Raw genomic sequence first — 24,622 nt, 5'->3', positions numbered from 1 at the left:
CTGCCCAGTTCCGAGCTCATTTTGTGGTAGTTTTGGGACACTTTTAGTCATTTTTATTGGTGTTTTGCATTTGACTAAAAATATCGGCCTTTTTGGGTATTTCAGATGCTATAAAACGTTTTACTGATGTCAGTTAAGTAACAAAAAATGGTGTCGGTTTTCCTTTAATCCTTTTTCCCCCCCATACACTAAAAGTGTCATTGAACATACCAGGAATTCAATTGCGAAAGCCATCCATATTCTTGTTTTATTAAATAACATCACATCACTTTATTTTAAAACAGACATTCCTAGGCAGCAAGTTAGTAAAAAGCTTTTTTTTTTGTAAAATCAAATTCAAACAGTCTCACCACAGGCAGTGTTGCGCATGTCATACAAATAGTCACAATCTCAATATAATACTTTTACCGTGATTTATGCTTTGAAGGATTAATTAATGCATAATGAAATGGAGGTGAGGATGCAGTCTGTTCCCCTCCTCCGAGTTTAGTTTCATGCAGTTAGCGAGAGGGGGGGGGATGCTCAGGAGAGATGAGTTTGGTCCGAAAGTCAAGCCTGGAAATTGACAAAGATGCGGCAGTTATTAGCACTGACAGACAATGTACGAATGTGTCCACTCCAGTGCCAGGGTTTTTGTCATTTTCACTCAAATTCCAGGACCCACAGAAAATTTAGTTCCAGGACTACATAAACATTCAATGCCGCATAAGAAATCTTAGACTCTCTTCTTTCATCAGAAAAAAAGTTAATTCCTAAATTATATGAGTCTGGAGTTATCTGAGTTTGAAATGGGGGCGTCTGTACAAAATACAATACATATTGATTTTATAGCGCTTTAACAACACCTGCAGCTTTAGCAAAGCCCCAAGATATACAAAAGGCAAATGCTGCCCCCTCGTGGAAGGGAAAAACATTGCCAAAGGCCATGGTCAGCGCTTTATCGGCACCCAAGCATGAAACAACAAAACCTGAAAAAATTCAGTAATGGCGGCGAATGAGTTAGATTCCATGAAACAATTCCCCCGGATTTGGATTTGTCTCAACAAACCTTGGTTATTCCCCAACTTGCACATCTGCGCAGTTGTCTTTACTTTCCGAGGCGATTGCTGAATATTCAGCATTCCTGGGAGAGAAAAAAAGGAAAGTAGTTATTAACTCATTCACTTCCAGATGTTGTGCAAAAATGTGTCCACTCCAGTGCCAGGGTTTTTGTCATTTTCTCTCAAATTGCAGGACCCAAAGAATATTGAGTTTTAGGACTACATTAACATTCAATCCAGCGTAAGAAACTCTCTTCTTTCATCAGAAAAAGAGTTAATTCCTAAATGATATGGGTCTGGAGTTATCTGAGCTTGAAATGGGGGCGACTGTAGACAATACAATACATATTGGTTTATATAGCGCTTTAACAACAGCTGAAGCTGGAACAAAGCGATAACATGGACAAAAGGCAAATGCTCCCCGTCGTGGAAGGAAAAAAAAACATGCCAGAGGAGAGGTCTGACCAACGCTTTTTCAGCACCCACGCAACAAAACCCCCGAACAAATTTGGGGATTGCGCTTGATGTCACACTTTTCAATTACTTTTAGGACTACATAAACATTCAACGCAGCGTTAAAAACCTTAGACTCTCTTCTTTCATCAGAAAAATAGTTATATCCTAAATGATATGGGTCTGGAGTTATACGAGCTTGAAATGGGGGCGACTGTAGACAATACAATACATATTGGTTTATATAGCGCTTTAACAACAGCTGAAGCTGGAACAAAGCGCTAAGATGGACAAAAGGGAAATGCTGGACCCTTCGTGGAAGGGAAAAACAAACATTGCCAGAGGTCTGACCAGCGCTTAATCAGCACCCAAGCATTGCCTTGTGATTAGTCAACGATACGTACGCGGCTTCTCTTAACGCTTCCTCCCCGGCGGCCGCTATTTTTCTGTAGCAGTAGATCATCTCGATGAGGAGCCACACCTGTAGGCCGATGATGGACACGTACATCATGACTTCGGATACGATGGAGGCCGTACCTCTGGTTTCTGTGCGCGAGGGGGGTAAGACAAATGAAGAGGTAAGACAGATAACGTCACCCAAACATCAGTTTTTCATGATTTGTAAACTACCTTTGGCGACGACCTTCAGGTGGACCACTTTGCTGATCACGGTGGTGTTCTCGTAGTTGTTGTAGGTCAACACGCGGTTGAAGAAGCAACGGTATGTACCCGCGTCTCGGAAAGTCACGTTGAGAATATAAATGGACGCGTCTTGGATGTCGTTGCTCCTCTTGCTCCCGTTCCAATCCAGACGGTCCATGAAGTGTTCGTTTTCAATCGTGGGGCCCGTTTCGGCGTAGGTGTAGATCTGATGACATGGTGATATTTCAATCACTTTCTTAACCTATACCTGTCAACCTTGGTTGTAGTACGCCGTACTTTATTTGAAATCATAACAAAACGCTAACACGAGCGGAAATGCAGTTTACGAAAGCTAGCTAGTTTACGAAAGCTAGCTAGCTTTTGGATAGCTAATAGATAGCTAAAAGACAGTCAGCTAACTAGCTAATAGCTAGCTAGCTTGATATATAGCTAACAGATAGCCAGCCAGCTTGATAGCTAATAGGTAGCTAATAGCTAGCCAGCCACCTATCTCGCTAATAGATATCTGATAGATAGCTTGCCAGCTGGATGTATAGCTAATAGATAGCCAGTCAGCTGGATCGATAGCTAATAGATAGCCAGCCAGCTAGATAGCTAATAGCTAGCCAGCCAACTGTCTCGCTAATAGATATCTAGTAGATAGCCAGCCAGCTGGATAGATATCTAAGAGATAGCTATCTAGCTAGATAGATAGCTAATAGATACCCAGTTTTAAGACTCGCACTAAATATTCAGGAAGTCTTGTTTTCGAGTTGATGACGATGCCTGATGTGACGTCACGTCTGGAACGCCCCTGACGGAGAAAGTATTTTAGATGCTCTAAAACGTTCTTCTGATGTCAGATAGGAAACAAAAAAATGCATCCGGCGTATTCACCTTGGAGACTCTCCCATTCTTTTTGGTGGCGACCCAATCCTAGAGTTTTTCTCTTCTTACTTGGCGGTTCTCCCATTCTTACTTCTACGTTATAACTACTTAATTCCTCGATTGCAACACAAATGTCGGACTTCAAATACGATAACGGAAATACAAAATCAAAACGAAAACAGACTCGATAACCGCAGAAAAAAATAGCGCATAAAAGTTGTTATACGGAGTACACAATTCAAAATGATGAATAAATGTATACAATACGAGGAAAACGTGTACGTTTACAGGTATGTTAACCACTGTTACCTCACACAAGATGTCAAAAACATCCAAAATTCCGGTCACTGAATCCCAGATGAAATGTCATCACCTGCACAAAGTCCACCTCCCCTTTGGCCTTGAAGTACCATTCAATGGTGGCCGTCGCTTTGACTTCACTTCTCATTTTGCAGGAGATACAACCCAGTTTGAAGCCACGGCCCGCCACCGCCTCTGTATCCGAATCGACCTCAGCACACGCCCCATCGCACCGTCGCACTGTTTGTAACCATTCCACACACACACACACACACCATCACGTCAACGTTCTGCTTGTTTTAAGGCGTGACACTAAAACATAAAACCCAGGAGGTAAACTTACCAAACAATGTGCAGGAGAGGAAAAGAAGCAGAATTTGAATTGCAGTCATGTCACAAACAGGAGCTTTTGTATTGTAGGGGGGGGTCCTCAAAAGTTAGAAAAAGTGCTTTTACACACTGAATAGACTTTTAATTTTGCTCTTTTAGAAGCTATAGGTCAGCAAAGTGCAGCCGGGGATCATAAATAATTCAACTATTAGCTACACATGCATTGTCATGTGCAAAAGAAGCATTTGTATGGCCATAGAATGTGCTTGAACTCCCCCCACGGACTTCTTTAGCTGAAATCAACAGCTTATTTGGGGGGGATTATAACATTTGTTACCGGAAGTTATCGCTTCTAGTTTCACACGCTTAACTATATGAATTAAACACTGGGTTCCTGGTGTTTTTTTAGTTTTCAAATATATACTGTATGTAAAAAAAATGAACGTAATAATTAATGTGAGGACTCATAATTTCCCCTTTCAGATTCGATTATGTCGTCCCAAAGGTTTTTAAAACGGGATCCACAGAGACATTGTTCCACCTGCCATGCATTTAGCTATAATGGCATCGAATAACAGACATGATACGTGAATTAGCTCTTGCAAATAAATTCAATAACAATGCAAGTATGTAATTATATGAAAGCGCAAGTCGGATAATAATATAATTCTTTCCACTACATGCACCGTCTGGAAATTAAGAATCCCCAAATATGTAATTTTAAATCTTCTCGCCTACTGTCGTCAATTTCGAGGCCTCCTAGGCGACAAAATGCGGTCCTCTCCCACCACGACGGCAGCGGCTTGTCGTAAACGTGGAATTTCAGATCTTGAATGACTCCGTGTTAAAGAAAGAACCCCTCGCATCGCAGATAAACCCGCAAAAGCGCAATCAAAAATCATTCGAGGCGCATCCTGTGCTCGGTTGGGTTGTTTTTCCTGCGCCACAGCGGCACTTGGACTGTAGTACTTCTCTGTTCACAGGATGCTGTGGATGCAATGCGGTAAAACGACCTATCCACTTGCCACGGTGTATTCTACCACTCTTTTGTTGTATTTTTTAAATAAATGACAAACATGTCATTTGTTTTGCGAACAATCCATTCAACATGAAAGAAAAAAATACGCAATTTATAGAAAGAAACAGATGCGAGGAATTGATGTCCTGTCTCTTTAAGAAATTTCCATTATGGGCGGGGTTGCCTCAATCGTTGCTTCCTGTCAATTACGACGTTACTACTTTATAGATAATTAATTATTAAAAAAACAGGAATACATTAATTTTAATAACTTTAATGTGCAAGAGAAAATGTCACTATTTTTTAAAATCTCAGGTTTGACTCATGCTAACTCTAAGCAGTTGACAAATATATGCACGCCCTCTTAATGATGTCAAATGAACAGAGAAAATGTTTTGTGATTAAAAAAAGTTTCACAAGAGCAATTAAAACAACTTTCCTATATTTTTTGTCTCTGTTTTAGAGACTTGAAAGAGGTCCAGCATGTTGTCACGAAGCTCTTCAGGAAGTATGGAGTACGTATGGTGTTTCCTCAAACATGGCGGTGCCATCAATGGTGAGCAACAGGATAATAATTGTATGAAATTAATAGTCCGGTTTGTTCTTGAATTAAGACGTTTCCGCCGAGTTGCGTCGTGAAGCCCAAAGCCACAAAACTACAGTATTTAAAAGTGTCCTGTGCTTGTGTTATGTTTGGGAACCATCCTTCCAATTCCAAGAATCTCCTGCCTGAATATTCCTCACAGTTCTGTGGCCTCCATTTTGTACGCTCTATGTTACCATGAATCCCTTTTTCTGATGAAAATGCCTGGAATTCGTCACAGTTTTATCCGTTCAAGTCAAAATTATTTTTATTCAATCTCAGAGAGTCCTACAGTCTTCTGTAGTGGTGCTCATCTTATCTAAATCTACGTTAAGTTTTTTTTTAATATGACTTGAAACAATGGCTCATTAATGCATAAGTGGGTGTCTCATCCAAGTGCAGTTTGGCTTGTGTGCATCGCAAACTATTTCAACAGTGCTGGTACCAATATCCCTTCTGTGCTTGATTTTTTTTAGATCAAGGAAAGGATAAGATTAAAGAGAAGACTTGAGGTGAAGACGTATTTTTTCCCCCCCGTAAGTTGTGTTCATGCAGTTGGCGGTGTGTATCACAGTCCAAAATGGAAGCCTATAAGAAGTGAAAACACAATGTGATTAGATGACGCGATACAATACCCCAAAGCATTTTTTTAACAAATTTTGTGCCCCAAAAATATTATTTAGCTTTTTCCAATACACTATTAAAATTAATAATGATTCAAAGTGTATGCAGTTGATTCGAGGTTATGAGGCATTAATGGTTTGACACTTGATTTTAACAGGTGTTGATTATGTGCTTGTGTGAGATCATTCTAGTTGAAAATTTACAAGAAAATTAATTCACATTTTGATGGCACGAAAACGACAAAATACATGAAGGACAACCGACACCATGTTTTTGTGTCCTAACTGACATCAGAAAAACGTTTTATAGTATCTAAAATACCCAAAACACGCAGGCTGATATTTTTAGTCAAATGCAAAACACCAATAAAAATGACTTCAAGTGTCCCAAAACTGCTTCAAAATGACCTCGGAAATGACCTAAAGTGAGTTCGGAACTGGGCATATTCAGAAAGTCCCACCCCCTTGTTCGTGACGTCACGCCAGGACGTCTTCGCCTTGCTCTAGAATCAAAACAATGGCTTCAGATTCGGAGAAGATGCTTTCTTGTTTCTTATCCAGTTATGAATATGATTCAAATAGTTCTGAAGGGGAAAGCATAAATGTTTGCAATCGATTAAAGAAGTCCTCCCGTATCAATTCGAGCCGTCAGGACTCCAATGGAGTGTCCCAGAAAATGCACAAGATGGCGCCCAAGCACCGTTGGAAATGGGCTGATTTGTCTGCTGGGAATTTGTGTCAACTAGTATCAAATAGTAGTCTTGGTGCAACACACAACGATTCACCATTGTGTTAATTATGTGTTTTCCTTCTAATTCCGCCATCAACACGAAGTTTTCAGACCAAACAAAGTACCCAAAATCCATTGTGTGTCACTTTCTTGGTCAGGGGCGTTCCTTTAGTGACGTCACGTACGGACTCGTCACCAACTCAAAAACAAGACTTCCTAAATATTCAGCGCGAGTCTTAAAACGTAAAATATAACTATATGCCGTGGAATCTTTGTAAAATACGTTCAGTACAAGTAATTTGAAATGATTTTACAAATGATGGACACAACTTATCTGGAGGCGTCGGTTGTCCTTTGAAATGTAGGTGAAAGTCATCGTAAATGTGTCGTTAGAGTTCTTCAACATTTTTAGGACATACCTTGGCTATTCTCCAACCTGCCCCGCTGCACAGTTATCTTTACTTTCAGAAGCTATCGCTAAATATTCCGCGTTCCTGAAAAGATAATGGGGAAAACATCACTTGTCTGGACAACATTAATACAACTCACTGCCATTCACAAATTTATTCGGGAATTGATTTTTTTTTCTTGCTAAGATGCCGATAAAGCGCTGGCCGGACCTCCGGCAATGTTTTTTTTCCCTTCCACAAGTGGGCACGATGTTAGCACTTTGTTCCAGCTTCAGCTGTTGTTAAAGCGATATATAAACCGAGATGTATGTATTGCATTGTATTGAAGACAGTCACCCTCATTTCAAGCTCATATAACTCCAGACCCATATAATTTAGGAATTAACTTTTTTTCTGATGAAAGAAGAGAGCACAAGATTTCTTACATTGCATTGAATTATTATATAGTCATAAAATTATTATATAGTCATAAAACTCAATATTCTGTGGGTTCTGGAATTCAAGGGACAATGAACCAATATGTATGTATTGCATTGTATTGAGGACATTCACCCTCATTTCAAGCTCATATATCTCCAGACCCATATAATTTAGGAAATAACTCAGGAGTGGTCACATTTTTGCACATGTTTGGCAATGAATGAGTTAATGTGATATACGTACGCAGCTTCTCTTAACGCTTCCTCCCCGGCGGCCGCTATTTTCCTGTAGCAGTAGATCATCTCGATGAGGAGCCACACCTGTAGGCCGATGATGGACACGTACATCATGACTTCGGATACGATGGAGGCCGTACCTCTGGTGGCTGTGCGCGAGGAGGTAAAACAGATGACGTGACATGAATCATAAAGAAGAAAAAAATCATAGTGATATGCACACAGGATCATTTTTTGTGATTTCTTTTCCTTGTGTTTAGATCTCAATTGGACTGTTGCGTTCCTACCTTTTTGCACCACTGTGAGGTAGACCACTTTGCTCACGACGGTGGTGAATTCATAGTTTTCATAACTCAAGATCCGGTTAAAGAAGCAACGGTATGTGCCCGTGTCATTTAAAGTGACGTTGAGAATATAAATGGACGCGTCTTGGATGTCGTTGCTCCTCTTGCTACCGTTCCAATCCAGACGGTCCATGAAGTGTTCGTTTTCAATCGTGGGGCCCATCTCGCTGTAGGTGTAGATCTGATGACATGGCGATATTTCAATCACTTTCTTAACCACTGTGGGTTCATGCGAGGACACTTGACATCAAATCGAAATTTTGACATGAAGTAAAACGCACAGTTTCGTCATCCGCACGGCCACATAATTAACTCATTCACTGCCAGACGATGTGCAAAAAATGTGTCCACTCCAGTGCCAGGGTTTTTGTCATTGTCACTTGAATTCCATGACCCACAGAATATTAAGTTTTAGGACTACATAAACAATCAATACAGCGTTAGAAACCTTAGACTCTCTTCTTGTATCCGGAAAAAAAAGTTAATTCCTAAGTTATATGGGTCTGAGTTATACGAGCTTCAAATGAGGGCAGCTGTCCAAAACACAATGCAATACATACATATTGGTTTATATATCGCTTTAACAACAGCTGAAGCTGGAAAAAAGCGCTAATATGGAAAAAAGCTAGCCAGAGGCCATGGCTAGCACTTCATCGGCACCCAAGCGTGAAAAAACAAAACCTGAACAAATTCGGGAATGGCGAATTTTCAATTCCTAATTAATTTGTGAATGGCAGTGAATGAGTTGACTCATTCACTGCTATTCCAAAATGTATTGCCGCTAAAGCGCTGGTCAGACCTCTGGCAATGTTTTTCCCCCTTCCAGGAGGAGGCAGCTTTTGCCTTTTTTCCATGTTAGCGCTTTGTTACAACTTCGGTTGTTGTTAAAGCTCTATATCAAACAATATGCATGTACTGTATTTTTTTCTGTACAGCTGCCCCCATTTCAAGCTCATATAACTCCAGACCCATATAATGTAGCAATTAACAATTTTTTCTGATGAAAGAAGAGTCTAAGGTTTCTTACGCTGTATTGAATATTTATGTTGTCCTCAAACTCAATATTCAGTGGGTCCTGGAATTGTTTTGTTTGCTACTTTGGACCTTTTTGTTTTGAGATTTTGTTCCTTCTGACTTTATTACAATTTGTCAAATACACCCTGCTCCTCCTTGCTACCAATACAATTTAGGAATTACAGTAGCTATTGTTTTCTGATGAAAGAAGAGAGTGCATTGAATATTTATGTAGTCCTAAAACTCAATATTCTATGTGTCCTGGACTTTCAGTCGAAATGACAAAAACCCTGGCACTGGAGTGAACACAATTTTGCACATCATCTGGCAGTGACTGAGTCAAGCATCCAGTATTTTTCCATCTTGTTACCCTATCCACCTGAACACCAATACCGCAAGCCTCGAATACATCTCGACAATAACAAAGGCGTTCTCTTACCTGCACAAAGTCCACCTCCCCTTTGGCCTTGAAGTACCATTCAACAGTAGCACTGGCTTTGACCTCACTCCTTCTCTTACAGGAGAGGCAGCCCAGTTTAAAACCTTGCCCCACCACAGCCTCCGTATCCGACTCGGGCTCTGCGCACGCTCCATTACACTGATGCACTGTTTATATAGTACAAGAAATGACACCAATTTGATTTCTGTCAATTGTTTAAAGCGTGACCAAAAAAAAAATGACGGCGGGGAGGTACTCACCAAATAACGTGCAGGAGAGGAAAAAGAGAAGGACGTGCATAGGAGTCATGTCACAGACTTTGTGTGTCACTTTAGATTGGAATGACGGATCAATATGTTTGGGTTGAATAATTATTGAGATGAGTAATAATGTTGCTATTTTAAAAGAAAGCAACGTCGATAAAGTGCCACCTACAGCCCTTTTTTCTCATTACAGGCCTTTTTTCTCATGTATACAGATGATACGCTATCTTTGGCTCACGTCGACTTTTTCATGCCGATTATATTAATTTAACGCGACAAAATTATTGCTAAAGATGATTTAAGCTATGCTGAAGTTTACACATTTGCTTTTAGGTCAAAAAAGAAGCACGTGTAACGTTGCAATTGCGTGATGACTCACAGTGTCCCCGGCCCGGTATTTCACCTTGAGATTCTATTACCTTTTTTTCCTCCCTGAGGTTATTAAGATCGAAAATCATTACAGTGCCATGGTAATCAATGCAATCACCTCCAGTGTTGTTAAACGATAAATATTAAAATATTAGTATGAACGTTTACACGCCACTGTTTATGCCTTCCATACAAGCAAATGTAAATATTACCGCTTTAAAACATATGCCAGCTGCTTTGCACAAAACAAAATAATATTAAAATATTGATTTAAATCCGATCGCCTACTAACGTTAATTTTAAAGTCTCCTCCGTGGAGGGGGGGGGGGTCCTCTCCAACGATGGAAAACGTGGAATTTCAGCTATCTAATAAGCCCTTGCACCGAAAAAATAATTCCCTGTGGCTCTGTAGGTCATCTTGTAGGCATGCAACCGAATCCATCATCCAGCAGAGAAAACAAAAAAAAGCCCCCAAAAAACGCGTGTCCTTGATGCGATGACAGCAGCAGTCTTCTGCTGCGCCACAGCAGCAACTCTTGCCTCTCAAAATGATGCTGCGGTGGTCGTACTGCGGTAAAACGAGCGATGCACGCCAATGACAGCAGCTGCTTGCGTGCCCTCCACTCATTCGTTTCAATCGCCGAGTTTAATTTCTAACGCCTCCTACTCAATAAATAATGGTCGGTGGAAAACTGCGTAGCGGTTTTTAGATGTACTGGCCCTTTAAGAATTTTAACGCTCAAGCAGGTAACCCAATGGCTACATATCCTGTTATTCTCTTATGTCATATGTCGAGCTGATGTTTTATTTATTTATTTTTTCACCACCACCACAAACAACAACATATCACATGATATAAAATTATCCAAAACGCATTAATACGAGCAAAACTAATATTTTTAAATACGACGGAATATCCCTTTAAAACCCTTCGAGTGGAACTCGGTGACCCAATGGTTGGTTCCATCTTCAATGTCACACATGTGGGGTATTACTTTTATCGTCGCCAATGTTAAAAATAACCACAAATATGATCATATAACACATATTTTAGGTTGTTTCTGATGGAACAAAAGGGAAATATGAATTGTCAGCGTTTTGTTATGACGTTGGAGAATGTGATGCTCTTTATCTAGCCAGTGAACATCAGTGCAACCGCGTCGTAAAAAAAGTACCCGCAGTTAGCCGTTGCTTTCTTCGTCATACTATTTTTTATGCAGCAACTTAAAAAAAATACACTTTACACACCAATGATAAGTCTATGACTGGAAACGCGACATTTTCGTCATAAAAAAAGCGCCGCTGAAAGATTTGGGACAGGTAAGTGAAAACAACTGCGAGCTAGCCTGCGTCATCGCTACATATTAGCATTGATGCTAATTGGGGAATTAGGACGATACGAAGGAACACGTCACGGGACATAATGTAAAACAGCAACTATATATGTGGTTAACATCGATCGATACTCTTTATTAATAACAGACTGTCGACCGTGCTGCGTGCTTTATTTTATTGCTACCAGTTAGCTAAACCTGCCAGTGGCCTTTCAGTGTTTGGATATGCTATTAAACTTCAAGTCCACACACATTTAGCGAATATATTGTTTGTTTAAAAACACTGAAGCCTCACTTTTTATGCATAATTTATTCACTAGTGACAATTGAAAGGCTCTGGACGTAATAGTTGGTCTTGACAAGGTCGTCTGTTTATTTATTTTTGTTGTATTTTTACTTTATTGAACGATTAATCGTGAACAATACAAAATACTTGAAATATCCAAATGTACTCACGGAATTTAAGGTTAAAATGGCTGACGGTTTTTTTTATATCAAAATACAGTATACAGGATAATCTCCTTCAAATGGCCTTTCGGTTCAAACCAGCTATAAATGACATTTTAACATAGGAACTCCCCAAATATATGTACATTTAAAGTGATTACAAACTTTGATCACCATTGAGTATCGACAACACATCAGATTCACATATTTGACCTAATGAATGCCCCTGTCAATAGGATCACGTTACCATGGACCCGAGTTCCAGCGCCTCGACACTTCCGGCAGTTTTGACTGTGCAAGTGTGTTTCCCATCTGTACGCGCTGCTGTCCTGGACAACCTGAATCACCAGCGAGAGGAAGGCCGGCTGTGTGACCTGTCGATCCACGTGCAAGGGAAAGTGTTCAAGGCCCACCGCTGTGTGCTTGCTGCATCCTCGCCTTACTTTCACGACCAGGTTGGACTCAAAATCTCCATTTGTGCATCAATAGTGTGTTTTAGAACTGTGTTTTATTGGTTTATTGTTGGTCTTTTGTTCGTCCCTAAGGTGTTACTGAAGAATGTGACAACAGTTTCCCTCCCATCAGTCATGGACCCGGTGGCGTTTGAGAGCGTGTTAAGTTCGGCGTACACAGGCCAGCTGAACATCGTTCACGATGACATCGTCAACTACGTCACCGTGGCCAGTTTCCTCCAGATGTGGCACATCGTGGACAAGTGCACCGAGATCCTAAAAAGACCCCGACCCTCGGTAGAAATCGCCCCGCCGGACGCTTCGGCGGTTTACGCCGGCAGCGCATCCAGACAGCAGTCACCGAGCAGCACCGACTGTTTGTATCTCGAGAGAGACGGGAGAAGGAAAGAGGGTAATAAACCCGACGCCTTGCCTCCTTTAGCGACTTGGAGGCGCCCGCAGCAGCTTTCAAGATGGGGGAGCTCGCGGCACTCCACGGGGGGGCACCACTCGGCCGACTCCCAACTGGATGCCCTCCCATACGCCGACGGCGATTACACCTGCTGCGAAGAGACTTGCCATAGCAAAAATGGCCATTTCGGCCACGCTAGCCCAAGTGCGGAGATTTTGAAACAGAAGCTCAGGTGTCAACCTCGAGCAGTTCCGCAGAGCGTTGACAGGCAGAACGAAAGGAACACAGGTGGCGAGAGCGCCGCTACACCAACCAGGAAGAAAAATGAGAAACGAGAGCTGGAGGCGGATGAAGGGATTGGAGAAGAGGCCATGGAGAAGAAAGATGGATTTGGGCAAACGGGTCATTGTGGTAAGACGAAATATCCCAACGATTTATGATAGTGGCGTAAAATGCATGATTAAGTTTGGAATTTTATATCATTTTTTTCGTCTCACAAAATGCAGCTTGACCTGCCAATCAGACAAAAGAAAAGAGGATTAAAAAACATTCACTCATTTGAACTCATTCCCTGCCAGATGATATGCAAAAATGTGTCCACTCCAGTGCCAGGGTTTTTGTCATTGTCACTTGAATTCCAGAACCCATAGAATATTGAGTTTTAGGACTACATAAACATTCAATGCACGGTAAGAAATTTTAGAGTTAATTCCTAAGTTATGAGTGTGGAGTTAACTGAGCTTGAAATATGGGCGGCTGTACAAAATCCAATACATACAAATTGATTTATATAGCGCTTTAACAACAGCCGAAGTTGGAACAAAGCTCTAACATGGACAAAAGGCAAATGCTCCCCCTTGCGGAAGGAGAAAAACATTGCCAGAGAGGTATGACCAGCGCTTTATCAGCACCCGCGCGCAAAAATACCAAAACCCGAACAAATTTGGGAATCACGCTCCACGTCCCACTTTTCAATTCCCGAATAAATTCGGGATTGGAATTTGCTCTGGTATCACCTCATCAGCATAACTAAGCCTATGTTGCCTAAGAAGTCTGTTGTACGAACGATCCAAATTAAACCTCACCCCACCATGGCGATTTAGTGAAGATTTTGCTGTTTTATGAAAATAGCTTCTTTTACTCCCCTTTCAAACCATCTATTTTCTTTCGCTAAGATTTTAACCTCATTGTCGTCAAATGAGATAAAATATATAAGGCACACCACATTATAAGGTGCTATCGCAGCGGCTGGGATTACGCATGAATACTTCTACGGGGGGAGTTATGAGACCAGTTGTGCATCAATATAACTTCACATATAAGGTCATATTTTGAAGAAAATCAAGGTTTTTCGGTGCGCCTTATACACCAGAAAATACAGTCGTTCTCCATCTACAGCATGATCCTAGAAAGAACTTGTAACCGTGGTTTTTCATTTCTCTAGGAGACTTACAGCCCGTGTTAGTCGAGACCGAAGAATCAAGACAAGCGGCGCCGAAGGTGAATTTGGTGGCGGTCGGAGATAAATCGCAGATATTGTCCAGCGCGCCCCCTTGCCACAAAACCGAAAGCCCTCTGGAAGAACCCTGCGCCGTTTTAGCCCGAGTGCAATGGCCACCAGCTCCCTGGTCCCAACAAGAGTCCAAACCCCAGGACGGGGAAGCGCTCGCCAAACCCGAGGAGGGCTTGCAATGCCTCGCAGAGGGCAAATTTCCCTCGGAGACGTATGACGAGATTGAAGATGGGACGGGTCAAGTGTCCCAAAGACCCCTGTTGCCCGCGTCGCCCGATTTCACCATGGCAGCCTCGGACGGCAGCTGGTCCTCCGCGGGTAACTCGTCCTTAACCCTCTCCTCCGGTCGCCATTTGCCTCCCTCTTCCGCCAGCCTGCCCCCGCCGCCGCCGCCGTCCCCACCGACGCCGTCTTCGTCCTCGGTGGCCATGGCCGGCGCCCCCTACTCGGGCAAAGTCCACTTCTGTCACTGCGGCAAAGCCTTCACGCTGAAAAGCATGCGCGACCGTCACGTCAAGATGCAGCATCTCAACCTGCGGCCTTTCGGATGCCCCGTTTGCAACAAGTCCTTCAAGATGAAACATCATCTCACCAAGCACCTGAAGACCCACGGGGGGCTTCGACCTTACGAGTGCGGCGTTTGCGGGAAGAAGGTCATCTGGAGAGACAGCTTCCTCAGGCACCAAGCCAGATGCCAACGAATCGCTTCCTCCGATAACAACGCCGGCTCGTCCCGGGCCGACGTGGATGACGGTTACGCTTACTCGTTTGACGCCGGCGACGCCTTCCTCTCCATGGGAGGAGGACAAGTGAAAGTGGAGGAAGTAGATTTTGACGGGGACATGGAGGACGGGATGGGCGGTTTGCTGGGAAGCGTGTCCGGTATTGTGGAAGAACTCCGAACTCAACATTTGGACAACGCGGGTGCTCACGCGTACAAGGAGGAAGCGGGAGAGAGTTTTGATGAAACAAAGTAGCTTTGCACACACAATACTTGCCTTGCGCTTCCATTGGGACATAAAAAAATTGAGAATGGAATACAAACAAATATTTATTGTGTACTGTTTTGCACAAAGTGTTCAGTGAATGTTTTTTTTTTTGCGATTGCTAACCCTTATTTATTAGACTGAAAAAGTCATTCTTTTTTTTTTATTCTGTATATTTCCCCGATGAACACGGATCAATTTAAATACACTACCAATGGCAAACAGCCTTTTTTAGGTGATATTTTGGACTGTCATTAAATTGTGATTAATGTCTTAAAGAATTCTCATAATTTTGACAGTATCCTCCTCTATCCAGTATCGAATAATTACATTATAATTAGACTGAGTTTTAACATTAAAATTGTCGGTAATTGTAAAGTAACCAAGTCAAGATGTGCGAGCATCGCACCTGTTCGTGCCTCAAATCAACGAACCATTGACACTCGATCTCATCCAGACGCACAGCTTCCACCCATGTTCCAACCGAGTTACCGACAGCGACGAAGTTCATAGTCATAAAAACCACAAAATAAGCTAGATATGCATAAGTTAAAAAAATAACTCATATTAAATGTGCTGCAAACTTTACGAACGGAACCGAAGCGCCGCCGTCTAATGCCGAATCGTCTGAACACGTCAAACTGAAAAAAAAAGCAAATTAAGGTAAGCGACACATTTATTATCAAAGGTGGTTTTACACTTTTACTTAAAACAAACGAGAAAATATGAATTTTGTTGCTAAATGCATTGTTGAAGCGTCGTCTAATCGTAAATATGCAATATGATATCGCTAGCTACTTCGCACGAGATGCTATGGTTTGCTAGCGTGCAACAAGCTTTGCTTGAAATGGCAAACTTTTTGCTGTTCTGTTGTTGAAAGTAACACTATTTCTTTTTTTTGTCGGTAATTTTGTCATCTTACGCCAGCGAACCCCATGAATTCCTGCAGCGAAGTGTAGATGCAAACTTGCTGACCAGTACAGGTTAGTTATGACACACCAATTGGACATTTGGACTTGTTGCAATGCTAAAGTACCTGCAGTCAAAGTATGAATGTGTTGGTTAAAGAAAGTGCGTGGAAAAGTGTTGAACTATTTAAAATATAAGCATATGAAATAATAATTTCTTTAACGATTGTTTTTTTCAAGGCACAAGATTAAATGTGTACACCGATGAGAAACATACTAATGAAATATACTGCAACAATATTATTTTCCAAAACAAGAGTAACGATTGACTAAATGAATTGAATATAATGTGAACTTTTTTTTTTAATTTAGTGGACATTTCTCTTTTTGTGGTGTGTGTGCGTTTGCCATCTGAGACTTTATAATGTACAGTAGTTGAAGCCATTATTCATTCATAGCACAAGATAAACAATCTACGATGAGTGTTATTTGTTTCCATATTATTTCCATATGCAACAATTTGTATTCAAATATCAATGAAGTAAAGGGTTGCAAAGCCGAAACGACGATGCTTTTCGTTAGCCTGTCTATGGAGTTTCCCATGATATGTTAGCATGAAGCTAGCAGACCTTGACGCAAAGTTTTAATTTTATGAACGCAGTTGAGTTAATTTCCATTTTACAGCATTTGTTTCACATGTAATTCTGAAAACAACGTAAAAGAAGTCACACATATGTTGGATTAGAGAACTTTTAATAGAATGATGCAATTTAAGGAAAATAACAGAGTCAACTAAAGTGGCGTTTGTTTCAATTAGGCTGTAAATTCAAACATTTATAATATAGATATTTATAATATTATAATTTAACATATGATAAAATCAACAAGTGTTAATTTCTAATAACACCAAAACACCCCTTGGCATTGACTCATTAAAATGAGCACAAAGAACATCTGGAAGTGAGAAAAATATTCAAAAGTAAGACTAAATCAATAAACAACACATACTTTGTATTACCATAAACATTTTTTGTCATCCCCGTCAGACCTTTGAATCACTTGCAAGCCGACCATCGGATCAACACAACTTTTTTTTTCTTTCTGCAAACCACACAAAACATCTTTAAATATAATAAGTAGCATGCAGACCACCAACTTAATTTGTGGGGCTTTGATTAGCGGGCAATAGTGCAACAAAAAAGGGCATGTTGACCATATGGATTCGTTTGTGACTATCCCGTAGATGCTTAATTAATTGTTGAGGTATAGCATTTATAATTTTGCCTTAAAGAATATTTTGACAAGCACAGTTTTTTTATTTTTTAATAGAATGCTACGGGCACAAAAAAAGTTCACTTGTACAGGAAAAAAAAGACAACACAAGACAGAGATCGAAAAACATGTACAAACATTAGCATGATATCCAACAGGGAGATTTTATGTATTTATTTTACACTGAGATATTTATATGATATTCAAAGCTTAACCAGACTTGAAACGCTAAATAAACAGTCATACAAGAGTGGATACAGAAATTCAGTGTTAGGGTGTTAACACACAATAGTTGGAAGTTTTCCCCCCCCTTCCCGTCACGCCGCCCCATCTGCTTTGACGTCCTTGCTTTGGGTCTTGGATAAGAGCTCAGAAGATGGTGCTCCAGCGTTTGGGTGGTGGGCGGGACTTGGTGTCGCCCTGAAGATGAGAAAGACGAAAAACTGACTTTCTATCGGCAACAATTTCGTTGTGAAGGACACCCATGAGATGTTATTTTTTTTTTTTTTTGTTTAATTAAAGACCCTGTAAAGCCGTTTCAGAGATTATCCTTGTGAAGGTAATTGTTAGCAAGCGTAAGAAAGATGCTATCTTTTTTTCAATGGGGCTTTGTTTGATGGATTTAGTGGATATGCCAGAATCAGAAAGAATCCGAATCAAAAAGCCTTTAATAGTCCCAAAATGGTGATGTTTTCTTCTCTGTTTTGTGCGGTATCTTTTTTTCTCTTCTACTTGACAGAGACTTTAAATTTTCAGTGTCGGTGACCCATGAAATTTAGATGCGATTGTCAAAAAAGAAGTGGTAGCCGTTATGCATTAAATTGATCAGTGTGAAAAAAATTAAAATAAACAAATAAAAATGAGTTGATGATGACTGGCCAGTCAAAATGAGGGTTCACATTGAGCGATCTGCTACTCACTGATTTCAGATGAGAGCGTCACTGGTGTCAACACAAGATTGAAAAGCTTTCATGAGATGGGCTCACGTTTAAAGATACACTTTGAATGCAAAAGGGTGCTGTCAGGGGGTCCGGGGTGGGATGTTGCTCACCAGGGTGAAAAGTTTAGACAGTGTGCTTTGTTCCCTGCGTCGCCTGACTGGTGACTTTGTGCTTTCGGCACGTGGTGACGAAGCCTAGAAAACCATGAAAGATAGAAACGTTGACGTGATTGATCAATATCATTGGACAACAATAATATTAAAAAAGTTCAAATGATTCCCGCATCTCAAATGTTCCTAAAAGTGAGAAGCAAAGTGGCGTATAATGGCAACCTACAAGGAGAAAGAGACTGAATGACAAGTGGAGGGTGTCTTTTGTGTGGCATGACCAAAGCGAAGAAGGGGCGGGGGGGCCGCCAGTGTCACATCACAAGTACAAGATGGCATCTGGCACGTGAGAATATACAAATAGGATGCAGATGGAAGAGACTGTGTGAGAGAGGGAGAGAGAGACTGTGAGAGAGGAGAAAGACTGTGAGAGAGGGAGAAAGATTGTGAGAGAGAGACTGAGAGAGAGAGAGAGAGAGAGAGAGAGAGAGAGAGAGAGAGAGAGAGAGAGAGAGAGAGAGAGAGAGAGAGAGAGACTGTAAGGGAGTGACTGAGAGAGATGGACTGTGAGAGAGAACGACTGAGAGAGAAAGACTGTGAGAGAGTGACAGAGAGATGGACTGTGAGAGACTGTCAGAGAGAGACTGAGAGAGAGTCTGTGAGAGAGTGAGACTGGGACTGAGAGAGAGACTGATTGAGAGAGAGAAAGACTGAGAGGAATTGAGACTGAAAGAAGCTTTGAGGGAGACTGTGAGAGAGAGACTGTATGAGAGAGACTCTGAGAGAGACTGAGAGAGATGGACCGTGAGAGACTGTGAGAGAAAGACAGAGAGAGAGACTGTGAGATAGAGACTGTGAGAGAGCGACTGTGAGAGAGAAACTGTGAGAAAGCTGCGAGAGAGAGTGAGACTAAGAGAGAGACTGTTTGAGAGAGAGAAAGACTGTGAGAGGAATTGAGACTGAAAGAGGCTTTGAGGGAGACTGTGAGAGAGAGACTGTATGAGAGAGACTCTGAGAGAGATGGACCGTGAGAGACTTCAACTCATTTTTATACTGCAATATTTTAATTCTCAAGTACAAATAAAGTAATTAATAAAGTAATTCATTAATGAATGGAGTCTTTGAGAGGAAAGCAGTTACGTGGCTCAAAAAACACTTTGATGTTAGCAACGTTGTGCAAACCAAACATGCATTAAAAAAACAACAACTCATACGCATGCATGCCCAAAAGAAAAAGTTAGACGATCCCCCTACTTACGAACATTTGAGTTACGAACAATGGTACATATGAACTTTTTTGTAATACATGTAGTTTTCTCTCTAGTTGTACGTGTACATATCTTTATTGGGCATATATTGTATTCAATGTTTATTTGTCGGTACAAACCAATACAGGTTACTTATATAAACCCTAAACATACATCGATTAGCCTTGAACATACATTCCATACCAAATATAGCACTGAAGCAACTTATGAACAAATTCACCTTACGAACCACCGTCCGGAACGTATCTCGTTCGTAAATTGGGGAGCGTCTGTATTAATAAATAAAATGACTATGATGACATACCAAGCCAAAGATTTCCCTCCACTGCAAAAAGAAAAGAATATCAAGAGGCGATGGCACTCCTACTATAACTGTAATCAGGCTCTTGTACACTCGGATTAGTTTAAAAACAAAGCATGATGGAGTTCCTTTCACCCCATTTAATGTTTTGAAGAGACAAAGCTAACCAAAACTAATGCTCGAAATCAGTGTTGACTAAGTAAATACAACAAATACTTGACTTACCTTGGATTTTGGACGAGGTGAGGAAAGCTGAGGACAGCGGGGAAAAAAAATCAGGTTAGAACGATTGGACACGGTTTCAATTGCACTCTGTGTGTATAATGTACAGTATATATTGCGGGTGTGTTTGTATGACTAGTCTTGTGAGGACCACTAACATTTTATACCACAGGTGTCAAAACCAAGGCCCGCGGGCCAAATCCGGCCCGCCAAATCATTTTTTCGGCCCGCGAAAGCAAATCAAACTTGTTAAATTCCATGATGATTGCTAAAATCTGAGCCAAAATTTCATATTTTTGGATGTCAACCACAATAAAAGTCATTATTCTTGACTTCAGATTTGAAAACGAGTTATTCATTAATTTGCTGTGTGCTCTATATGTAATATTTGAAGGGATTTAAACATTCTAATGGGTTCCCCAAATTCATAACGGCCCTCGAGAGGAAACCATAACTACAATGTGGCCCGCGGCAAAAAATGACTTTGACACCCCTGTTTTATACCATACGTAGTGAGGACATTTTTGACAAGTGAGGACCTTTTGTCCGGTCCTCACAAGTTTTTCATTCTAGAGGGTCTATATGTGCATCTGTTAAAGTTTCAGAGAGGTCCTCACAAATTCACCCAAAATAATGTTTTGGTGTGTATTTTCATTTCACTTGGATACACACACGTTTACCTCACTGTGTGTGTTTATGTGTGTGTGTGCGTGGTTAACTAAAGGAAAAGGTTCATACCACAAAAAGTAAAACGATATTTTAACCAAATTTACCACAGAGGTGAGGACTTTGAATGTACTCAATCAGAAACCTCACTCCTGCTGTTATTTCAGTTTCAAGTCTACTTTTTATGTCTTTGTTTTTAAATAAGTTGAAGCGGGAAATGGGGTGACATTTAGTGTTCAAATGTAACAATAGTTCTTCTCTAAACTTATCAGCAATGGTGGTCCTCACTCCTTATCTTGAGTTATCCGGACCTCACAAACCGTTAAAACAGGAATGTGTGTGTGTTTTAGCCCTCACCCCCCCCCAAAAAAAAATAAGAAAGAAAAGAAACATACAATGTTACGGAAAAACTGGACAACAGCATTTTCATTGGTCCTACGGCGGGCAGAGGACTGCTGGGGTGATGCGGCCAGGTGACCCCGGAATGACCCCTATGGTGATAACAATTAGATTGTGATTGTAAGCAATCATATTTATTCCATATATAAATTCCATATATAAACATGATAGGCAAAAATTACATTTGGCAAGATGTTAAAATGTATATTTGTTGAATTTAATTGGATTGGATTTACTTTTATTAGTCTAGCAGTGGAGAAATTTACATTTCACAGCAGGAAAGTGAGGAAAGGAATAGAAGAAGTAGAAAATGATATAAATGAACTATCATGCATAAAGTGTATCAAAATTTGGGCTGCTTTTTGGTGTGTGTGTCTTTGTGAAACTTGCATCTTTTTTTGTTAATCATCATTCGCTAGCTATTAGCTATCTATTCGCTAGCTAACGAGCTTGCTCTCAATTTGAATTACTTCTGGGTTGAGTGAACGCTGGCGCGTGTGGCTGCCGCTGCTCACCCGCAGAAAAACCGATCCTGTGACTGGAAAATGACCTTGAGAGTTTTGAAAGGCGCTTAGAAATGAAATGCATTATTATTATTATTATTATGCATTTTTAAAAATAAAAATACAAAATGGAGATTGTGGCTGCTAAAAGCATAACGTGGTTAAAAAAATTCAGCACTTGTTTTGCCCATTATTATTATTATTATTATTATTATTATTATTATTATTATTATTATTGGATTGAATTGGATTTGCCTTTATTAGTCTCGCCATGGAGAAATTTACATTTTATTATTATTATTATTATTATTATTATTATTATTATTATTATTATTACGCATTTTTAAAAATAAAAATACAAAATGGAGATTGTGGCTGCGAAAAGCATAACATGGTTAAAAAAATTCAGCAGTTGTTTTGCCCATTATTATTATTATTATTATTATTATTATTATTATTATTGGATTGAATTGGATTTGCCTTTATTAGTCTCGCCATGGAGAAATTTACATTTTATTATTATTATTATTATTATTATTATTACGCATTTTTAAAAATAAAAATACAAAATGGAGATTGTGGCTGCGAAAAGCATAACATGGTTAAAAAAATTCAGCAGTTGTTTTGCCCATTATTATTATTATTATTATTATTATTATTATTATTATTATTATTAGATTGAATTGGATTTGCCTTTATTAGTCTCGCCATGGAGAAATTTACATTTTATTATTATTATTATTATTATTATTATTATTATTATTACGCATTTTTAAAAATAAAAATACAAAATGGAGATTGTGGCTGCGAAAAGCATAACATGGTTAAAAAAATTCAGCAGTTGTTTTGCCCATTATTATTATTATTATTATTGGATTGAATTGGATTTGCCTATATTAGTGTCGCCATGGAGAAATTTACATTTTATTATTATTATTATTATTATTATTATTATTATTATTATTATTATTATTGGGGATGATCACCCCATGAAATGCATTTCTGCCCACCTTGCTCCTTTTCTTTTTGTCCCCTCCAAAAATCTTGCTGAAAGAATCCATGAGTCCCTGGTTGTTGTTCTTGTTCTTGCCAAGCCCTGAGGTGCTCGCCGTAGCCATGCGACTTGCGCTTGCCCGGGATGGAGTTCTTCTTCTTCTTCTTCTTCTTCTTCTTCTTCTTCTTCTACTAAGCTCAAACGACGACGATGGTGGCTACTGCTTGTTTGTTTGCTTCCCCCTTCTGATGTTCTTGAAGGTGTCGCCCATGTAGGCCTGTTGCATCATGGGACAGTGGACATTGAGGTAGGGGGGGGCGGTGGACAATAGGGGTCCATCTATGGCGCGCTTCCAAGCATTCTTTGGAGCAACAGAGGCTGTGTCAGTCGCCGCCGCCCTTCGTAACCGATCGGGCCATTGTTGTCATCCACCCCCCCCCCCACCCACCCCGCCTCCTCCATCGGCCTTTCGGGGTCAACAATGCACACCGAATGGCCCTCGGTGGTCAAAATGGTCAAACTGAATCTTTTTTGGAATGATATAATAATAGTACATTTGATTTCTAAGCGCCTTTCAAAACTCTCAAGGTCACTTTACAGTCAAGGGATATTTTTTTTTGTGGGTAAGCAGCGGCAGCCACACGCACCAGCTTTCACTCAACCCGGAATACCTCAAATAAATCGAAAGCTCGCTGGATAGCTAATAGATAACTCGTGAGATATTTAATAGATAGCTGGATAGATAGCTAATAGATAGTCCGCCAAATAGCTAGGTAATAGCCAGCTATGTAGCAAGCTAGGTAGCCAACCAACCAGATAGCCAGGCTCTCTGGCTGGCTATCTATTAGCTATCTGTTAGCTCTCTGGTTAGCTAGATGTCTGTTAGCTAGCTATTAGCTAGCTGGCTAGCTTTCTATTTGACTTATTCCGGGTTGAGTGACCTTCAGAGTTTTGAAATGCGCTTCGAAATGAAATGTATTATTATTCAATGCAGCGTAAGAAACCTTAGACTCTCTTCTTTCATCAGGAAAAAAGTTAATTCCTAAATGATATGGGTCTGAAGTTATCTGACCTTGAAATAGGGGCAGATGTATTAAATAAAATACACGTATTGATTAATGTAGCGCTTTAACAACAGCAGAAACTGGTACAAAGTGCTAACATGGAAAAAAAGACAAATGCTGCCCCTTGTGGAAAGGAAAAAACATTTACAGAAATCTGGCCGGCGCTTTATCGTCACCCAAAAAAATTCGGAAATGGCGCTCTACATCATATTTTCAATTCCTGAATAAATTAGTGAATGGTAGTGAATTAGTTAACTATTGTCACAATAATATTAATAATAATAATAATAATCCATTTCATTTCTCAGCGCCTTTCAAAACTCTTAAGGTCACTTTACAGTCACAGGATCAGTTTTCCCGTGGGCCACACGCGCCAGCGTTCACTCAACCTGGAAGTAACTCAAACAGATGGAAAGCGAGCTAGCTAGCTAATAGATAGTCGGCTATCTATCCAGCCAGCGAGCTACATAGCCATATAGATAGCAAATAGCTAGCTAGCTATTGATTGATATAGACTATAGTTCCACCCTAAACTGCAAGAACTGATTTTTTTTTTTTTTTTTGCAGTACTTATCGTAATTAACTCACATTCATAAATAAACCTTCCCGCCAGTCAGCTTTCAAATAAATTGCTGCCGAATTCCAGTGCAAATGGGGTCAGCCATGTTTGGTCACTCCTGTCCCCAGAGGACACAGTCTTCCTTGTCTCTGTCCCACCGCCCCTGACAGAG

At 40.4% G+C, this 24,622-nt stretch overlaps 4 protein-coding genes across 9 annotated transcripts; 1 reads left to right on the top strand and 3 right to left on the bottom strand.

Moving 5' to 3' along the window:
• Positions 1-415: 415 nt before the first annotated feature.
• On the bottom strand, positions 416-4,640 carry LOC148882960 (sodium channel regulatory subunit beta-1-like). 2 transcript variants are annotated; one of them, XM_089022875.1, is made up of 6 exons: positions 3,667-4,640; positions 3,397-3,563; positions 2,124-2,361; positions 1,898-2,039; positions 1,049-1,123; positions 416-555 (listed from the first exon to the last, which is right to left on the bottom strand). In XM_089022875.1, exons 1-5 carry the CDS (start codon positions 3,713-3,715, stop codon positions 1,054-1,056), a joined length of 666 nt encoding a protein of 221 aa, XP_088879001.1. In that variant the 5' UTR covers positions 3,716-4,640; the 3' UTR covers positions 416-555; positions 1,049-1,053. The 2 variants fall into 2 exon arrangements, with proteins under 2 accessions (XP_088879001.1, XP_088879000.1); XM_089022874.1 differs by having other exon boundaries at positions 549-1,123; positions 3,667-3,752; positions 4,392-4,640.
• A 1,063-nt stretch (positions 4,641-5,703) lies between these two features.
• LOC148882959 (sodium channel regulatory subunit beta-1-like) lies at positions 5,704-11,037 on the bottom strand. Its single transcript, XM_089022873.1, has 6 exons — positions 9,731-11,037; positions 9,471-9,637; positions 7,961-8,198; positions 7,681-7,822; positions 7,027-7,101; positions 5,704-5,842 (listed from the first exon to the last, which is right to left on the bottom strand). Exons 1-5 carry the CDS (start codon positions 9,777-9,779, stop codon positions 7,032-7,034), a joined length of 666 nt encoding a protein of 221 aa, XP_088878999.1. The 5' UTR covers positions 9,780-11,037; the 3' UTR covers positions 5,704-5,842; positions 7,027-7,031.
• zbtb22a (zinc finger and BTB domain containing 22a) lies at positions 7,729-16,937 on the top strand. Of its 2 annotated transcripts, XM_089022867.1 has the most exons (5): positions 7,729-7,836; positions 7,934-8,051; positions 12,120-12,338; positions 12,429-13,158; positions 14,192-16,937. In XM_089022867.1, the coding sequence occupies exons 3-5, from the start codon at positions 12,132-12,134 to the stop codon at positions 15,235-15,237; spliced, it is 1,983 nt and encodes a 660-aa protein (XP_088878993.1). In that variant the 5' UTR covers positions 7,729-7,836; positions 7,934-8,051; positions 12,120-12,131; the 3' UTR covers positions 15,238-16,937. The 2 variants fall into 2 exon arrangements, with proteins under 2 accessions (XP_088878993.1, XP_088878994.1); XM_089022868.1 differs by lacking the exons at positions 7,729-7,836; positions 7,934-8,051 and adding an exon at positions 11,071-11,422.
• Positions 16,938-17,083: 146 nt separating this feature from the next.
• Positions 17,084-23,146, bottom strand: LOC148882957 (myelin basic protein-like). Of its 4 annotated transcripts, XM_089022879.1 has the most exons (7): positions 22,844-23,141; positions 21,327-21,422; positions 20,269-20,295; positions 20,047-20,067; positions 18,478-18,561; positions 18,347-18,367; positions 17,084-17,846 (listed from the first exon to the last, which is right to left on the bottom strand). In XM_089022879.1, exons 1-6 carry the CDS (start codon positions 22,949-22,951, stop codon positions 18,365-18,367), a joined length of 339 nt encoding a protein of 112 aa, XP_088879005.1. In that variant the 5' UTR covers positions 22,952-23,141; the 3' UTR covers positions 17,084-17,846; positions 18,347-18,364. The 4 variants fall into 4 exon arrangements, with proteins under 4 accessions (XP_088879005.1, XP_088879006.1, XP_088879002.1 ...); XM_089022880.1 differs by lacking the exon at positions 20,047-20,067 and having other exon boundaries at positions 22,844-23,146; XM_089022876.1 differs by lacking the exon at positions 18,347-18,367 and having other exon boundaries at positions 22,844-23,136.
• Between the last annotated feature and the right edge of the window lie 1,476 nt (positions 23,147-24,622).

This window comes from Hippocampus bargibanti, linkage group LG20, assembly GCF_051943395.1.
Source record: "Hippocampus bargibanti isolate YZ-2025 linkage group LG20, ASM5194339v1, whole genome shotgun sequence".
In the NCBI taxonomy this organism is placed as follows: Eukaryota; Metazoa; Chordata; class Actinopteri; order Syngnathiformes; family Syngnathidae; genus Hippocampus; species Hippocampus bargibanti.
The sequence above is the reverse complement of the archived record's forward strand: the minus strand, read 5'-3'. Positions and strand labels throughout refer to the sequence as shown.

Excerpts from the sequence above, each read along its gene's own strand:
- LOC148882960 (XM_089022875.1), bottom strand. The coding sequence starts at position 3,715 with ATGACTGCAATTCAAATTCTGCTTCTTTTCCTCTCCTGCACATTGTTT. Across the intron at positions 2,362-3,396 it reads GGGAGGTGGACTTTGTGCAG|ATCTACACCTACGCCGAAAC; the intron begins GTGATGACATTT and ends CCATGTCATCAG. Across the intron at positions 1,124-1,897 it reads GAAGCGTTAAGAGAAGCCGC|GAATGCTGAATATTCAGCAA; the intron begins GTACGTATCGTT and ends TTTCTCTCCCAG.
- LOC148882959 (XM_089022873.1), bottom strand. The coding sequence starts at position 9,779 with ATGACTCCTATGCACGTCCTTCTCTTTTTCCTCTCCTGCACGTTATTT. Across the intron at positions 8,199-9,470 it reads GGGAGGTGGACTTTGTGCAG|ATCTACACCTACAGCGAGAT; the intron begins GTAAGAGAACGC and ends CCATGTCATCAG. Across the intron at positions 7,102-7,680 it reads GAAGCGTTAAGAGAAGCTGC|GAACGCGGAATATTTAGCGA; the intron begins GTACGTATATCA and ends TTATCTTTTCAG.
- zbtb22a (XM_089022867.1), top strand. The coding sequence starts at position 12,132 with ATGGACCCGAGTTCCAGCGCCTCGACACTTCCGGCAGTTTTGACTGTG. Across the intron at positions 12,339-12,428 it reads CGCCTTACTTTCACGACCAG|GTGTTACTGAAGAATGTGAC; the intron begins GTTGGACTCAAA and ends TTCGTCCCTAAG. Across the intron at positions 13,159-14,191 it reads TGGGCAAACGGGTCATTGTG|GAGACTTACAGCCCGTGTTA; the intron begins GTAAGACGAAAT and ends TCATTTCTCTAG.
- LOC148882957 (XM_089022876.1), bottom strand. The coding sequence starts at position 22,951 with ATGGCTACGGCGAGCACCTCAGGGCTTGGCAAGAACAAGAACAACAAC. Across the intron at positions 20,068-20,268 it reads CACCTCGTCCAAAATCCAAG|TGGAGGGAAATCTTTGGCTT; the intron begins GTAAGTCAAGTA and ends TTCTTTTTGCAG. Across the intron at positions 18,562-20,046 it reads GGAGGGAAATCTTTGGCTTG|GCTTCGTCACCACGTGCCGA; the intron begins GTATGTCATCAT and ends ATGGTTTTCTAG.